The sequence below is a fragment of the Chelmon rostratus genome, chromosome 6 (genome assembly GCF_017976325.1).
Source record: "Chelmon rostratus isolate fCheRos1 chromosome 6, fCheRos1.pri, whole genome shotgun sequence".
In the NCBI taxonomy this organism is placed as follows: domain Eukaryota; kingdom Metazoa; phylum Chordata; class Actinopteri; order Chaetodontiformes; family Chaetodontidae; genus Chelmon; species Chelmon rostratus.
Window position 1 is genome coordinate 21373286 of NC_055663.1, and position 11284 is coordinate 21384569.

At 40.6% G+C, this 11284-nt stretch overlaps 3 protein-coding genes across 3 annotated transcripts; 1 reads left to right on the forward strand and 2 right to left on the reverse strand.

Annotated features, from left to right (window-relative positions):
- Positions 1 to 312: 312 nt before the first annotated feature.
- On the forward strand, positions 313 to 5714 carry dbx2 (developing brain homeobox 2). The gene is made up of 4 exons (XM_041939849.1): positions 313 to 589; positions 2191 to 2274; positions 4206 to 4390; positions 5523 to 5714. The coding sequence occupies exons 1-4, from the start codon at positions 313 to 315 to the stop codon at positions 5712 to 5714; spliced, it is 738 nt and encodes a 245-aa protein (XP_041795783.1).
- An 882-nt stretch (positions 5715 to 6596) lies between these two features.
- Positions 6597 to 8777, reverse strand: LOC121608463 (prolactin-like). Its single transcript, XM_041939749.1, has 5 exons — positions 8741 to 8777; positions 7521 to 7684; positions 7269 to 7370; positions 6950 to 7135; positions 6597 to 6806 (listed from the first exon to the last, which is right to left on the reverse strand). The coding sequence occupies exons 1-5, from the start codon at positions 8775 to 8777 to the stop codon at positions 6597 to 6599; spliced, it is 699 nt and encodes a 232-aa protein (XP_041795683.1).
- Positions 8778 to 9291: 514 nt separating this feature from the next.
- Positions 9292 to 10569, reverse strand: szl (sizzled). Its single transcript, XM_041939767.1, has 4 exons — positions 10289 to 10569; positions 9947 to 10113; positions 9718 to 9810; positions 9292 to 9602 (listed from the first exon to the last, which is right to left on the reverse strand). The coding sequence occupies exons 1-4, from the start codon at positions 10567 to 10569 to the stop codon at positions 9292 to 9294; spliced, it is 852 nt and encodes a 283-aa protein (XP_041795701.1).
- Between the last annotated feature and the right edge of the window lie 715 nt (positions 10570 to 11284).

The window sequence follows — 11284 nt, forward strand, 5'->3', positions numbered from 1 at the left end:
TCATTGTCTCTGGTGTCTATCATTTAATAGGCTAGTTGACATAATGAATGAGTCAGACCCACCTTCTGCCACTCTCGAAAGGACCCCAGCCTTATCTGAATTGAGAAGCACATTAGAGCCTCTCAGCCAATCAGGACTCAGCCCTGTAGCTAAGTGCAGGCCCAAAAGAGGAAGAGCAGAAAACTTTTGTTTTCCTCATAGTTTAATGAAGTTGGCCTGGTCACTCAAGAAGGGATTAAAGGAGAATTTAGTGTCACTGAGCTGTGACTGCTGAAGTGGGAACTCGAGTGTTCGGGTCACTGTGTGAACAGGATGGTCTCAGTTCAGAGCTGCACCAGGAGGAATATGGCTGGCGCTCCTCCTGCTTTACCGGGCTTCGGGAACTCGGGAAAGAGTTTTCTTATCGACAATCTGCTGCAGTCACAGACACCTTCAGCCCGTCCGGAAGGGACAGTCGGTGGAAACCTGAGACTAACAGGGTGTGAACGTCCAAGGAGAACCTGGGGTTCTGAGCACGGAGCCTACCACAGCCAGGCCCACAGACCCCAGCAGGTGAAAAATTTAGGAGGACCACTTCTGCCACACTCAGGTAAACACTTTATTATTATTATTATTATTTTCATGAAAGCAGACTTTTTAAACAAAAGCTATCTGGATTGTGTCAAGGGTTACCAAGTTATGTCAATACCTCATACAGGATTTTTTTTTCCATCACAAATATTTCATTTCTTCTTTCTAACCTTTTAAACGAAAGGATAAATATTGTCATTGCAAATTAGTCAAATTTAAGTATATTAAATGTGTTTTTGTAAGACTATAAAAGATTATTTATTCAGAGCTGTAAAATGTATATACTCTATACACAATTTCCTTGTTTCGCTTTTGCAAATATTTCCTGCTCATATTATTGTACACTACAACCTGGATTCCAAAAAAGTTAGAATGCTATGTAGAACATAAATAAAACCAGAGTGCAATCATTTTCAAACAGCCTGTGTTTGCTGACATCGGTTTTACAAAGTGTCCCTGAGCCCATGTAGTAATCTGTTTTATACAATCATATGTTCACTGAGTGGTGAACCTCGCTCCATCCTCGCTTGTGAACGACTGAGCCTTTCCAGGATGCTCCTTTCATACCAAATCATGATACTATCACCTGTTACCAATCAACCTGTTTACCTGTGAAATGTTCCAAACAGGTGTTTTTGGAGCATTCCACAACTTTCCCAGTCTTTTGTTGCTCCTGTCCCAACTGGTTTGAAACATGCTGCTGCATCAAATTCAGAATAAGCAGATATTTACAAAAATCAATGAAGCTAATGAGGTCAAACATTAAATATACTGTCTTCGTGCTATTTTCAGTTGAGTATATGTCAAAAAGAATTAGCAAATGATCACATTCTGTTTTGATTTTGTTCTACACAGCATCCCAACTTTTGGAATTAGGATTGAACACAAATAAACAAAAAACGTAAAAGCCCATTTTATAACTTCCATTATGAACTATATTTTCAAATGTTCGGTCTGTGTAAGCCATTTATATGCCTGATGTGGCAGACAATTAAGAATTTTGTGAAATTTAATTTTTGAAATTATTGGGTACTTCAAAATTGAACAAAATTGAAATTCATTTAATACGAACAATATCAAATAATATATCAAGTAAGAAATATTTATAAAAGAAAATTACTTACAAATAACATTTTATAACCTTTATAATTCATATCAGATTGAATACCTGATAAAATACTTGATTGAATACTTCATGAGAAATACCAATAACTGTAAAGACAGAAAGGATAAAGCAAACATCTTAGATTAAATTATAATGAATTTGAGCAAAAAAAATTCCTTTTCAATTTCTAATCTCTAATTTCCTTTAATAGAGCCCATTTATTATTGAAGTGATTAATTTTCAAACTGAAACAGTAAATCCATCTCTTACATGGGTCATTTTCAAATAACATTTATCTGTAAAAACATCTAAATATCAGATAAAAGGTGTTCCATTTGTAAGCTTTACCTAAAGCTTAGTGCTATTATACAAATGTAGATAAAAAGGAAACAACTGTAAAAAGTGGACAAGGTAAGACTCCAGATATAGATCCAGGTATAGTCCCATGTGGATCATACCTGTCTCACCTGGTTACTACAGCACTATAACTGACTGTTGCTATCTTATCTCTGCAGGTGTACTGAGCAGCGTTTTCCTGCGGAGCCCTCAGTATCTGCTGGCATGCTGTGGTGGGTCCAGCCCCCCTCCTGTCTTCTCCAGTGAGTGTTTTATGCCTCATCAGCAATGCCTCAGCTACTCTCTAAGCATTAGCAGCAGGGTCTCTCATGCTCTCCACAGCTAATTACTGATGCAATGCCAAAGAGCTAATTCTCCGCTCAACTCTGCACAGCTCTATTCATAACCATTCACGGTTGTTTAGAATGGGGAAGAGGGGTGGGTTGGAAGGCTTTTAAGAGTCCCTGGGGCCCCCTATTTTGTACTTGCAAATACACACTTTCAGTAGCGCAAATATGCAGAGCTAATAAACATCTTGTCTTCTGTCATATTAAGATTATAATTACCAGGTGTGGATTCTTACTGCTGAATAAAGCAGATTGTTTCAAAGCTTAGCACTCCCTCAGCACATTAATAAGTCTAGTTGTGAATGCCAACATCTTCAAGTTAAATTTTCAGACTGCATAAAATTTGAAAACATCCAGGAAACCTGTAATTGCACATGCAATAAAGCAATTTTCCCCTTTGAATTGTGCTTGAAATGTTTCAGTTCACATCATTTAAGAGTTGTATAGAGCACTAGCACTATTCTGCACCCTTGCAGTATTAATTAAGACTAGCAGCTGTCATACTTTGGCTTTTGTCTCACAGCAACTGGAAGTTATTAGTTGCTGGAACCTATGATGCCTGTCAAATGTTGTGGAAAATAGCACAAATCAGAAAGCCTTCATCCCACATGTCCCTGGAGTCCTCTTAGTAGGCTGACACTTTCCCACAGTGCCCAGCAACACAACAATGCCAAGTCTGGCCGTGACCAATTGGCACTTTCACTCCACCATCCACACGCGACCTCACAGCAATTTTTCACTGCAGCAATGAACTCCGCTTAGCACAAAAAACTTGCCCATTTCTCTACAGAAGAGGGCTGGACCAGGAACATCCCCCAGCCATTGTGTGGCTAAAGAGCTTGGTTCACCGACCCCCCTCCTTTCTCCTGTCCTTCAACTCTCATTCCTGCCCATTGGAGTCTTCTTGACTAGGACATAAAGCATTCAATGAAAGTGACTTTTATAGACTTATTCGAGCTCATCTTCACATACAAACTAGCCTCATACCTGCAAGTGAAAAGATTTAGTGTTGGGCCAGTGAGCCATCGAGTAATGGCATTTCCATTGAACGGCTCTATTGTTGGTGTCCCACAGGGCTCTATAGCTGACCCACTGGGGTAGACACACATGTTGCCCAGGAATGACCTGGTAATCAGCTATTTAAGTGAAAGCCATTGAGTCCCAATAGAGAAGTGAGAAGCATGTCCAAACCTGTTATGTGCTCCCTAGAGGTGGTCTATGTGCAGATTTGTCGTACAGATTAAAAAGGCAACATTGAATGGATTGGATAAATTGTTCCACTTGACTTTTGTTGTGCCTGCACCTGTGAGTGAAGTAGCGTGGGATTGCTCCTCACAGTTCATCAAATCCCTTTTTCTCAGCTGAAGTGGCTTTCGATTCTCTTTAGTCACCCCCAGTTTGTTAAATTGGACAAATAGAAAAAAAGAAATCAAAAGTGAGTGATAAAGTGAGTGTGACAAAAACAGGCATGATCTTGGACTGAAAGGGTAGGAAAAGTGTACACATTGATTGTGGACAGAATTGGATTTTGTGCCATTAAATTAAAATAGCCTACATCATGAAACACTTCGGGAAAAGATCCATAGCCAGCCAGCTTGGCCAATAAATGATGCTTCATCTCAAATCATGACACACAACCACAATGAGGCTTGTGCTTGTACCCTCTCTACCTGATTTCAAATGAAGCTATGCTTTATTTCACAATCGTCTCCAAAGTCCACCAACGACAATGACTAATCAATGATCCACACCTCACTGATGCTGACATAGTAGCTTGTGTCAACACACTGAAACTGACTGATTTTTTTTTTTTTTTTTTTTTTGTATTTTTCAAATTTATGTTTCAGAGGGAACAAACATTCGAATGTGGTCTGCTGATATAAGCCCGAAACTACGCAGAGGGATCCTGAGGAGGGCTGTGTTCTCTGAAGAACAACGGAAGGAGCTGGAGAGAACTTTTCGTAGACAGAAATACATCAGCAAGACAGACCGGAACAAACTGGCAGCTGATCTCAGTCTCAAGGAGTCACAGGTAACCGAGTCTGAATTATACCATTTTTTACATGATTAATTAATCTTTGATTCAAAAAGACAAACTAAAAGACATTAAGCAGAAAAGAAATGTGCACATGTGTTTATTTTTTCCTCCTCTATCAACTGCAACCCTTAATAAACAAACCCTAAACCTAACTGAACCCTAAATCCTGCTCAGCAACATCATGAAAGTCTGATGAATATTGGCTTAAACGTGACAAAGAACCTACAGCCGTGCTAATGGCTCTGTGAGACTGTACCTAGGCACAGTGAGGTTCTTAGCCGAATGCTAACATCAACATTCTCACAATGACAATGCTAACGTGCTATAAGAATGTATAATGTGGCACACATTCACCACCTTAGTTTAGCTTGTTACCTTCCAACATCTGACATTGAGCACTAAACACAAAGTACAATAAAGATGATTAGTCACTAGCAGGTTCGCCAGTTCTCCTGCTTCTGGTATTTGACAAACTTACACCTTTCACTCTTTCACACTGCCCTAACAATTCTCACAGCAAAACACTGCAACAGCAACCACAGATACAGGCCACTGCGTTATGGTCAAAATTGAATATCAATGGTTAAAAACAAAGCGATCATTGGTTACCGTACCGTAACCCCGGACTCTATGAGTACAGGCTCTTAAATTAGTCTATGACCGGTGAATGATGCTCATTGACGTCTTTTTCGTGGTTGTGAGGGCTTTGGGGTGGCTCACAGATTACAATCACTGACCACGAATATCAGTCATGTTAACTTGACAGGTACACAAACGTCATCTGTGTAAATTTAGGAGTTCGTCAGGTATTGGGGTTAGGGTTATAGGATTAGCAGCAACCAATGTGGAGATAATAGTGGCGTTAGAGTAAGTCAGAGATCACCTATTTCACAAGATAAGCAAAAGGTTTGACCTGCTGGTGGCACTAGAGATAAAATCAGCAAGATTCTTTTTTGCTCAGACAATAACGATATGAACAAAATATCATCTCAGTCCTTTTAACAGTTGTTGGACCAAAAAGGCAGACAGACAGACAATGCAACCCCTAGAGCTACACTGATAGCATGGCTAAAAGTCTACTGTATAAATTGAACTACAATTCCTCTCCATTCTCCTGCTGCTTTAGGTGAAGATCTGGTTCCAGAACCGCCGAATGAAGTGGAGGAACTGTAAGGAGAAGGAGGTTCATAACGCTCGCTCCCCAATGGATGAGCTCATGGCCCAAGGTCTCGCTCAGGAAGATGAAGAAACATCACGGAATCACACCATTGCAAAAACAGAGAGATCACCATCACAGAACAGTGTCAGAGACACATGAGAGGCTGTAATGAGTGGAAAAAAAATGACTCTCAAATTGACAACAACCAACAGAAGGGCTACAGCACTGGGAGTGTGTTAAAATGTGCCGATGGAAACACTGTCTGTGAAGACTAACACTGATAATATTAACTATTCAATGCATGTAACCCATTCGTGGCATCATAAATGTAATTAGCTTCAACTGCTCAGTCAAAGATCTAATTGCATTTCACTGGCTTCAATAAGCAATTCATTGGTTCACTGAGAAGACTTTCCAGGAAAAATCTCCACGGTCCAATTGTAATTGCAATCGGTTAAAGGCACAAATGAGTCACCTCATTTAATGCATCGGACATCTTATTTTGTCAGCTTTATTATATTTGGTCAGCTTTACGCAAATACTCACAACCCAAAACCTTTTTGAAGTTAAATTTCACCTGATATATTTTGTAAATATTTTTTGTCATGATCTTGAATGCGTAGATCAACTGTAAATAAAGTGTTTGAATGAATCCTGATCCACCTATTTTGTTGGCTCTCTGGACCAAACCCATTTACATGTTAATGAACACTCTACTACACACCATCTACCAGTTCTATATAGATCTTGTGCTTCCTATTAACAAGAAGATGACCAAAAGCGATTCTGAAGGTTTAGGTTACGTTTAATTTTTTTTACATTTTCATGCTCAATGCCCAAAAGCGAACGTATTTAATTACCTATAACAACAATACTTCAAGAGGTATTCCTCTACAATAAAGTACACATGAAATGCATTACAAAGGATGTTAGCACCGATAGTAAGAACATGGTGTGTAGTTGACAGCAAATGACAAACAAAAACTTTTTTATAGTCAGAAAAAATTAAAGGTACTTCACAAGACTGCTTTGGTATCACCATTAACAGTCTAGTTCAGGGAGAGTGGTGCATTTCAGGATACGGAGATAGTTTTTGACTTTGTTGGAGTCTCTGCGGAAGCAGTAGAGTAGGTCATGGTGGTCCATTGAGTTGAGTTCTCCTTGTTTGTAGAAGGAAAAGGTAGAAGAGGGGACCAAACTCTCAGGAGAGATGTAACCCACAGTGTTGCCAAGCACTCCCAACAACTTCATCTAAGGTGGACACAAGAAAAATTGACGCTAAATAATTAATTCTTTCAAGGAATGCATGAAGTCGCATGTAGTATGTCACAGAAATTAAAACTGAATATAGTGATGCTCTCCAACTAGAACATGAAACAACAACCAATCCTTACCTTCTCAGCCATTTTTGCAACTCCATCCCTCAGCTCATGCACCACATCACTGATCTCCAGTGCCTTGTTTGAGCTGTAGTGGTTGAAGTCTTGATTCTGATCCTGAGACATGCTATGGTAGAGTTGAGACAGGGGGTCACCCCAGGACCCCAGGAGCCTCAATATCACCTCTGTCAGTTGTTCTCTCTGCACGTGAAAGAACTGTTTAACTATCTTGGTGGTGAAGTACAGCTTAATTGTAAAAAATGTCTTGGCAAGATGCAGGGGAATCACCCATGAGTGCATGACTATATGTAAAATTTACAACATGAATGCTCACCCCTATCCTTTGTGCATTCTCCTTATCGTCTGGTGTTAGTATGCCATTTGTGTGGCATTTCCGTTTTCCTACGAGGTTCTTGCTGGGAAAAAAATATTGCTCCTACAAAAGACAGACACACATATCACACATACTGATTTCAGGGCACGAGAAATAGCCTCCTCAAAGGGTGATTGATCATGGATGAATGGAGGTCGAAGTGTGATGGATGGTGATGGATGATCAATGTCAGAGATGAAAAAAAGAACTCACAAATTCCGAGTGCAGATCACTGGAGATGCCGTGCATTCTTGAAGACTGTTGTATGACCCTGTCAAAGAGATCTGCCAGGGAAGGAACATGACATCCAGCCTGTCCATGGGCGCAAATTGGGGCAGTGCCAACCCTCATGGAAAGCTCCAGGAGCACCAGTGTAAATGCAGCAAACCAAACTGAGGAGGGAAAAAAAACTTTAATTCACTAAAAACAACAATACATATAAATAAAAATGTTGTATTGATCTGTCATCTTGCCATCTTACCCTTTTTCATGGTTCCTTTCTTGCAGTGGAGCACCAGATGATGTGTAGAGCTCTTTTCCCACCAGAGCTACTCTTGCAGAAGCTAACTCGTACAGTGATGACGTTGTTGATTAAACAAATGGGCTTATAGAAGCAAAAAAACAGGATTTTACTCTTTGCACGTCATACGGTATGCTTCGCTTAGTTATCTACTCATCCGAGAGCAGACAAAGCTAATCCAGGCAGAAAAGTAATGAATGTCAGTGTGTGGGATAAATACAAACTTTTTTATTTTGTTGCGCTCAGCTCATAAGTGTTAAAAAAATGAAGAAAAAAGAGGACAACCCAACTGTCCACATACAACCTTAGGTTCAAACATTTGATCTTTCAATAAGTTCTGATTTACTTCTCTTGCATTAGCAGAACAGTGTGACAAATAACATCGCATTGAAGATAATTAGCCTAACTGGGGCAACTAACAGTCAAATCACTTGAGAGCATTCAGCATTTTAGCATTTATTTTAAACTACAAGACAGCATAAAAATGAAAAGTATCACAAACAAAACTATAGAATGCACCCATTGTTCAACAACCCTGGCTAGAACTGTTCAGCCTGGTAGTGATACCAGGCTATTCAAATGTAAAGTGAGTGATTTATCTTCTCATTAGTGCTTCTTTGTATGGTTACTCCCACAGGCTGTCTACAGCAAATACAGTCATGAGGCATTCTTCACAGTTTTACCTCTTATCCAGAGCCACTTTAAACATTATGGAATGACCAGTTTGTAAATGCAGTGCACACAATTATAAAGTCAAGTTTACAGGCAAAAGGCAAAAACACATGAAATGAATATGTGCATGTTTTATGTTGAATTTACCTTCCTTTATACCCCTTTCAAAATTTGCAATGAAAAAGAGAAATGGGACCAGTGCTCCGCTTCTCCATTAGTGCGCCATCTTGTGGTGAAATGAGTAACAGGAGGGCAACAGATTTAGAGGACTGACTCATGACTCTTTGCTCTATGAAGGATTTCCTTGTGTTTGCCACAAGAGAACAAAGGGATATTCAGTGTGGGTAATAAATTGTTACTGTAAAATATTACAAATACTCAGCAAGTATAGTTTCATATAACACATATTTTATTGTCATCTTTCTCCACATAACATAAAAAAGATGTCATAAATACACCACTATCCTTATAGAAAATATAATTTACAATTAATATTATGTACAAGTTTGAGTGCATTCTATTATTGTGTGCTGTCAGTGAAGGGTGAGGTAGTGAGCTGCTGGAGGTAAAATGTACTGATGTCTGAGTCCAGCTCTGTTCTTATATCCATTTAGCTCACTTTAAAAATTCTGACAAACACCCAATGTCAAAAAACTCTCCATCCCAAAGTTCCTCCTTGATTTTGTCTTAAATCAGGTATGCTTTAGGTGCAGAATCAGAGGTTTGTTATGTGATTCCACACCTCAAACACAGATTCAGGGCTCCAGTTTTTACATCTAATTATCAGTCCATTCAACATCTGTGGTGCTTCCACTTGCGAGTGGCCAGCGCAATGTTTATGTCTTTTTTGTGCCAAGGGAAGAGACGGGTGAGAGCAAGGGTGCCGTCAGGCTGTACAGAACCAGTCAGCAGGTAAAGCTGCGAACGTCCAGGGCGCACAAGAGCATTGGCACATTTAATGTTGATGAGCATCCACTGCTGGAGGAGGTGCTGGGTGTCGTAAGGCAGCAGAGGTCCTTGACGGACAAACTCAACCCGGCCCTCAACCTCAAATTCTGGCTCTCCCATGGGCAGGCGACGACGATGAAGCTTGGCAGTCACAGCTGTGGAGAAAAGAAAAAAAAGATTTATCATCATGGTGTGGAAAATTAAACACAATTGTGAGAAAACATGCCCAAACTGGATACAACAAAATGCAGAAAGAATTCTGAAACTTACCGAAGTCATGCTGACAAAAAGCATCCAGGACTGTTTTCATTGCAGGAGCCTCTTCCACAGAGGGACAGTTCTGGCAGGCGGGTTTGGGCAATTCTGTGATAACAAAATATAATTTAATACAACTGTCGGGCATCTAGTTATTACAGGAAATCTAAAAGAGTAAGCACTTTGAAGTCCATTATGCCGATGGTGAAGTACAACAGAGTTCCGATAATTAGGCCATGCATACCTTTGGCAATCTGGCTAAATTTTGCATGGGGAGTAAGGCACATGTCTTCCTCAGCAGGAAAGCGGTCACAATCAAGTGCCTCAGGCCATGGGTGACCCTGGCAGGCGAGCACCGGGGCACAGCTGTCCCTCACTGCCACACACAGACTACGGCATGGCTGGATAAAACTAAGGGGAAAGAAAGACAAATGTTACATAACGAACAGAAAATTACTGCAATAATGATAATAACACAATCAAGAACAGAAAATTACTGTTTCACACAGTTGTAGAGCAGTAAGTTTTTCACAGAAAATAAACAAAAAAGGCAGTGAAAAGAGCGCCAAATGTAAAATCTTCTTACGTGTCAAGGCAGACGGGGGCAATGAGGGAGCAGAGGAAGGCCTGGGCTTGAGGGTGGCAGCCTGTCTGCAGCAGAGGCCTCCAGTCCTCTGAACGTGGCACCACCTCGGCTTCCAGGTTGCTGTGACCCAAAAAATTGGGCAGCCGCATCTCAGAGTATCCAACATCTTTGCAAACTTTCATCTGGTTAGGAATAGCGACGCAACGAGTGGACTGACCCATGTCGAATGCCATTAAAGGGCATGCCACAGCCAGGAGAGCCACGGTGACGAACACAGCCATACTGAATATTTCACAAAATCCTGACAGTCCACAAGGTAGATAGATGAGCTTTTACTGGGTCTGCTTGTCGTCAGAAGTCTCTGCTGTCCTCGACTGGCTTTGTAGCTGTGGCTGCTTGCTTTATATACAGCAAGGTCAGCCAGCCCCATCAGTCTGTAAGTCTGTTATCAACTACCTATCAAAGACGCAGAGACGATGTGTTTGGAGACAACAGCTTGTTTTGTGATGACTGCAGACAGGGGGTGGGGGGCAGTAAGCAGATGGGGGGTGTGTGAGGGGGAGTTGGGGGGAGGCAATTGGCAATCACAGCCCAGCTTTCACTGAGCGCAGTCACAGAACGCTGAATGTACTTCATTTGCTTTTATAGATTCGCAAGGTAGAAAAGAAATAATGACATCTAACTGATCTGTTTGCCTGAAAACTGAATGATGGGTTTGTTATTTTGTCCACTTCCTATATAATATTTGCTCTGAGCATTATAAATGGCAAATAAAGAGTAACTTTTTTTGCATTGGCTGACATGTAAAAACAACCAGATCCCATAAAGAGGCTTTGCTGAGGGTGACAAGCTGCATCTCTTAAGGTTTTTGTTGTTTTTTTTTTTTGTAGTCAGACTGACAGTCTCCTTCATATTGCTAGTCTCTTTCATGTGTCCCTGCTTCCTAATTGGAGCGTTTCATCTGCAGAGCCTGCAGTTCTCATTAGCAAAGCAGCG

Excerpts from the sequence above, each read along its gene's own strand:
- dbx2 (XM_041939849.1), top strand. The coding sequence starts at position 313 with ATGGTCTCAGTTCAGAGCTGCACCAGGAGGAATATGGCTGGCGCTCCT. Across the intron at positions 2,275-4,205 it reads CCCCCCTCCTGTCTTCTCCA|AGGGAACAAACATTCGAATG; the intron begins GTGAGTGTTTTA and ends TTTATGTTTCAG. Across the intron at positions 4,391-5,522 it reads TCAGTCTCAAGGAGTCACAG|GTGAAGATCTGGTTCCAGAA; the intron begins GTAACCGAGTCT and ends CTGCTGCTTTAG.
- LOC121608463 (XM_041939749.1), bottom strand. The coding sequence starts at position 8,777 with ATGAGTCAGTCCTCTAAATCTGTTGCCCTCCTGTTAC. Across the intron at positions 7,685-8,740 it reads ATCTGTTGCCCTCCTGTTAC|TTACACTGGTGCTCCTGGAG; the intron begins TCATTTCACCAC and ends GGTTTGCTGCAT. Across the intron at positions 7,371-7,520 it reads GTGATCTGCACTCGGAATTT|GAGCAATATTTTTTTCCCAG; the intron begins GTGAGTTCTTTT and ends TGTCTTTTGTAG.
- szl (XM_041939767.1), bottom strand. The coding sequence starts at position 10,569 with ATGGCTGTGTTCGTCACCGTGGCTCTCCTGGCTGTGGCATGCCCTTTA. Across the intron at positions 10,114-10,288 it reads GCCCCCGTCTGCCTTGACAC|TTTTATCCAGCCATGCCGTA; the intron begins GTAAGAAGATTT and ends CTTTCCCCTTAG. Across the intron at positions 9,603-9,717 it reads TTTTTGTCAGCATGACTTCG|CTGTGACTGCCAAGCTTCAT; the intron begins GTAAGTTTCAGA and ends TTTTCTCCACAG.